Source organism: Zalophus californianus, chromosome 10 (genome assembly GCF_009762305.2).
Source record: "Zalophus californianus isolate mZalCal1 chromosome 10, mZalCal1.pri.v2, whole genome shotgun sequence".
Taxonomy (NCBI): Eukaryota; Metazoa; Chordata; class Mammalia; order Carnivora; family Otariidae; genus Zalophus; species Zalophus californianus.
This window is the reverse complement of record NC_045604.1, coordinates 3,494,554-3,500,181: the sequence shown is the minus strand read 5'-3', so window position 1 is coordinate 3,500,181 and position 5,628 is coordinate 3,494,554. Positions and strand designations below refer to the sequence as shown.

The window sequence follows — 5,628 nt, the reverse complement described above, 5'->3', positions numbered from 1 at the left end:
GAAATGGTTTCTGCTCGTATTATTGCCACCTCAGATGAAAGCCTGAGGTGATTTCCACAGAGTCATAAAGCTGGTCAATGTCAGAGCCATGGTCCCAGCCTCACAGTCTAGCTTCCGTGTCCTTGCTGGCCTTTCTCTGCTTTGGTTCCAACACACGGTCCCGGAACAAATGGAGAGAGAAGTAGACACACACAGTAATCAAAGCCTTAACAGCTACTCAGAGAAGCCTTTCCAGAGATCACGATTAAGCTGGGTTTTGTAGCAGGGATAAATATTAACTGTGGGGATAAAGAACAGTAGAAAAGGAAATTAATGTTAATTATAAAGACAGATGGAGGGAAATTAGTGATGTATGATGGTCATGGACAAGCCATTTTTCTACAGCTGAAGCCAGAACTGTATTGTAATGCTCAGGAGTAAAACACCTGAGGTGATGGTCAGGACAGAGACTTCCAGAAATAATGTCATGAAAAATAATTGAGAGAACTAAGAGTGTTAGTCAGGAGGAAAATGAGACCCCTAAAGGGATATGATCACTACTCCCATAGCTAAAGGGTTGTCACTGATAAAAAGAACCCCTTGCTGGTGTCAGCAGGGGACACTTCCAGAGCTAGGGCTGCATGAGTCAAGGAGGCATAGCTGGTTCATTTCTGAGTAAGAAGGTTCTTGACAATGAAGACACGTAGCAAGAGAGCAGCCTGAGCTGTGTCTGAGGGTTTCTTATAACTGGATCTTGACTGTGGGGACTAGACATATATCCCAGGTTTATATAAAAAGTTCACAGAATTGGGTGCAAGTTGAGAAAGGAGATTCCTGAGCTTCTTCTAATATAAAGATTGTCTGCTTGTCTCAGCCTAGCTGGAAGGTTTCAGCACTACGTGCTCTCAGATTAAATGACAGAGCTTCACACAGATAATGGGGACAGTTGTTCTTAGAACATTCTGGAAGAGTGGAGACCTCATCACTCTCTCACTGAGTTGGAGCTCTACTTAGCCTCTTAATCAAATTCTCATGCAATCATGACAAAGAAAACCCCAATATCTGGGATCATCCTATGCCTGTCCCAAAGGCTTCACAACTGATTATCATAAATAAATCTCTACACTTTTAATTAATAATATTAAAAAAATACTTCATTGCATCTAAGCAAACACTATTTGAGGCCAATATAGGAGGGGCTGGATAGAACACTTTTCATTGGTTTTTGTTTTTTCCTGAAATAGTCATGAGAATGCTTTTCAGGTAAGTGATTTCTGAGGCTGTTGTTCTCATGTGGGTTAAATAAATGGCTTGATCTTTTTGTGCCTCCCTTTCTTTTTCCATAAAATGACAGGATTAGGTGAGATGAGCTCTAAATCACTTCTTGACTTAGCAGACTGTGTATGAACCTTCAGGTGTCCTTGAATTGGGACATATCTTAGGTCACTTCTCCTCCTGCCTCCTGCTTTCCTCCATCCGATGATCACTATGCTTAAGGGTTTGCTACTCATTTCTTCAAGCCAATATTTTCAGCTTTGTGCAGAAACACAAATATGGCCTCTTTGGGGCATTTCCCTTTTGTCAAATTCTTTCTGTTCACAATTTCAGGATGTGTGAATCCGATTCCCCCTGGCCAATGACAAGACAGAACCAGAGCATGATCACTGAATTCATCCTTATAGGCTTCTCAAAACTGGGGGATCTGCAGATCCTTCTCTTCTTCATCTTCCTCCTGGTTTACCTGACCACTCTGATGGCCAATGCCACCAGCATGACTGTCATTTGGCTAGACAGGACTTTGCACACTCCTATGTACTTTTTTCTCTTTGTCCTCTCCTGCTCTGAAACGTGCTACACCTTGGTCATTGTACCAAAAATGCTGACCAACCTGCTTTCCACAAGTCAGACTATTTCTTTCTCTGGGTGTGCTGCTCAGCTCTTCTTCTTCGTGGGCTTGGCTTGTACCAACTGTTTTCTAATTGCTGTAATGGGGTATGATCGTTATGTTGCCATCTGCAACCCTCTCAACTACACACTCGTTGTCAGCCGAGCCACCTGTGTGCAGCTAGTTCTAGCCTCCAGCTGCTGTGGCTTCTTGATCTCTGTGGTTGTCAATGTCTTGGTGTTTAGTGTGCCCTTCTGTGCCTCCAATCAGATCAACGATTTTTTCTGTGATATTTCCCCAGTCATGAAACTAGGCTGCACTGACACCAACCTGAAGGAGATGGTCATCTTCTTCCTCAGCATTCTGGTCTTGCTGGTCCCCTTTTTGCTGATCTTCATCTCCTATGTTTTCATTGTCTCCACCATCCTCAAGATTGCATCAGCTGAGGGACAGCGCAAGGCCTTTGCCACCTGTGCCTCCCACCTCACAGTGGTCATCGTCCACTATGGCTGTGCCTCCTTCATCTACCTGAGGCCCACATCCCTATACTCCTCAGATAAGGACCGGCTCATGGCAGTGACCTACACTGTGATCACCCCACTGCTCAACCCTCTTGTCTACACACTGAGAAATAAAGAAGTGAAGACTGCTCTGAGTAAGGTTCTCAGCACGTAGTCATTCCCCAAAACTGTATGAGTGACTGGTAAATCAAAAGAGTTATATTCATGATAGAAATAAAGACTTCAAGTTACTTTGATTTATTTTTTATTGGGAAGTCTTTATTTGTGGTTAGCCTATATTGGTTGCAGTGGTTATATCCATTGGTCCCCGGTAAGTTATGTGAATGTGAAAACTCTCAAGCACTCAAGTCATGCTATTTTCATGCACTGGAAGTGTAGGTTTTCTCAGCTGACACTACAACTGATGCATTATCCTTCCGAGAATGCCTAGTCCATTGATCCTCTTCTCACACTGAAGGACACCGTGGAGAAGGTGTTTAAGTTTCTCGATGATTTTCTCTATATTTTGAGGTTTCCAAAGAAATATTTATAATAAATAAATTATTTATAGATAAAAAGAATGAATTCACTTATAGTTAAATGAGGAGGGAATTCAAGTTCTAAAAGACTAATGGTAGAGTAGAAAATATAGACTGTAGACTTACAGAAACCTGGGTTTGAATCTTGATTTGGATCATTTTCTAGCTAAATGCCATGAGCCAGGGTTAACCCCTCTTGTGGTCAGTTATCCCTTGTGTAACATGAGACTCTCAATACCTCTTGAGTGGAGCATTTAAAGAACTCAGTAAATTAGTAGATGCAAAGCAATCCCATGCTTGTCTGATAGAAGGCATAAGCATTACAAAATATTGTCACCTTTCATCCCACCCTCCTCCTCTTTCTTTCTTCTATAAACTAGGATTGTACTAAATGTCAGATATGGTGGGAAAGTAAGTTGACTACTCAAGAGCTCTGTTGATACACCTATTCCTGTGTGCAAAGTAGTAAACCAAGTGTTGTCGGTAAAGAGTGACATGCACCCACCCCTCTCTTTCGTGTCCCATTATAAGAAGTGACCAAATTTCAATTACCTGTTCCAGTATCTCATACATATTCCACTGAGTACTCTGGGTTTTGTTAAAGGTGTGTTTCAATAAAACAACTGCATTTTATGTAGTAATTTCGTAATTATTCATTCCTCAGCATTTCACTTGAGCACACACTAGGCTTTCAAAAAAATCTTTGTTCAATTAATAAATGATGATAAAAGGCAGTTCTTTGAGATCTCCTAATTTACCTGTAAATATAAATTATCACCAAACTGAATGGATTTTTTCCCGGATCTTCGTGGTACTTTTGTTGTTTTTTACGAGAAAGCGAATGTATGAGTGGGAGTGGGAGTGCCAGAGGGAGAGAAAGAGGGAGAATCTTAAGCAGGATCCGTGCTAAGTGCAGAACCCACCGTGGGGCTTGACTTCATGACCCTGAGGTCATGACCTGAGCCAAAATCAAGAGTTGGATGCTTAACTGACTTAACCACCCAAGAACCTTTCAGTGTAACTTTAATATTGATTTAATAAGATATTGAATAAAGATTTATTTTATATGATCAACTCAGAATATGCTTCTACTGTTATTTTTTTATCTAACAAATAATTATTTAGCATCTGTCACTCAATAGGCACAATGAGGGTAACAGAGAGATGAGAAATATTGCAAACTAAAAAAAGAATTATAACACAGTGTGATAAGTAATTACTTGGGATACAATGGCTGTATATGTGTAAGAATCTACCTCAATCTTAGAGAAATCAAAAAAGACTTCGTGGAGTAAGTAATATTGAAATTGAGATCTGAAAAATAAGTAAAAACTGAGGAAGTAGTGAGTGGTGAAGAGTGGGGAGGTGCAGAGACTCAGAGAAGGATGGCAGAGCTTCGATGAGTATATTTATGTGTTCCATAGGCCCTGAAAACAGAAATCCAGGGTGACAGACAGAGGTGAGAACATAAGGCAGAAATGGAACCCCCTTAGGAAGAACTTTCTGGTTTAAATTAAGACAGCCAGATTGAACCCAACTATATTACCAAACGGGGTTTATCCAAGGGTGGCTTGACAACATATTTTATATTTCAAAATTACTATATGTATGGCAAAACAGGATAGACGAAGTGATAGATACTGATTAAATTAGATCAGTAGATAGAACGGATGGGAGTAGATACAGGATATAAGTTATATATATGTAATTTTATGCATCTATTAAGATAATTATATATATAATTTCCTTCAAAATTTGATTTATATATTTAAGATGTGACTGTCCTGATAGGTGCAGAAAAATTGAAACATTTAACATGCAATTATAAATAAAAACATATAAAACTAAAAATAGGCTTTTCTAATCTGATAGCCTATCTTTAAAAAATTGACAGCAAATATCATGCTTAATGATAAAATAGGGGGAATGTCCCTTTGATACCAGGAATAAAACAATGATACCCACTCTCTATTCAATACTGTCCTAGAGGTCTTTCCTATTGTAAGGGAAACAAATAAAATAATGGTAGTTTAAAAGGAAGAAATCAAACTGTGGTCATTGAAAATATTCTTAGGAACATAGAAATTACATAGGAATATACAGATAAAGATGAGAATTAATAAATTAACATATTTACAAGGTTCCCTGATAGAGTCAATAATAAAAAAATAAAATATATTTCTCTGAATCAGCAGAAAATAAAATCCCTATGTATAGGAATATGGAATACAGAAATGCAAAAGAACAAGAAAAGTCAAAGTGATCTTTAAAAAGCACTAGTCTAGAGTACTTACATTTCCAATACCAAACCTATAATTAAGTTATAGTAAAAAAAAAAAAGATAGCAAAATGCTGGGGCAAAAATATAAACCTTGAACAATGGAAGAAAAAAGATCACTCAGAAATAATCCAATATGCATATATTCATCTGGTTAAGGCAAAGGTGACACTGAGTTCAAGTGCATTCTCTCATATCTGGAATGAAAGAAAATCCTTACAAAAATAGTGCAGGATCAATGGATATCCACAGGAGAAAACAGAAAATCTACCTTTATCTCGTATCACACAGGTAATCAATTCCAGTTGGATATTAAAACTAAATATTTAAGGTCAAGCAATACATTTTCTAGAATATTGAAAAATTTATGCTTTTGTGGGTGGGAGGGGTGGGGGTGGGCAGCATGGGTGAAGAGGAGTGGGAGGTGTCACACTGGCATCTGTTGTA

The 5,628-nt window shown here is 38.7% G+C and overlaps 1 protein-coding gene across 1 annotated transcript; it reads left to right on the top strand.

The window, feature by feature from the left end:
* The first annotated feature begins 1,615 nt into the window (after positions 1-1,615).
* Positions 1,616-2,539, top strand: LOC113933385 (olfactory receptor 10T2-like). Its single transcript, XM_027613420.1, has one exon. The coding sequence runs from the start codon at positions 1,616-1,618 to the stop codon at positions 2,537-2,539; it is 924 nt and encodes a 307-aa protein (XP_027469221.1).
* The last annotated feature ends 3,089 nt before the right edge of the window (positions 2,540-5,628 follow it).

Coding starts and splice junctions, on each gene's coding strand:
- LOC113933385 (XM_027613420.1), top strand. CDS start 1,616: ATGACAAGACAGAACCAGAGCATGATCACTGAATTCATCCTTATAGGC.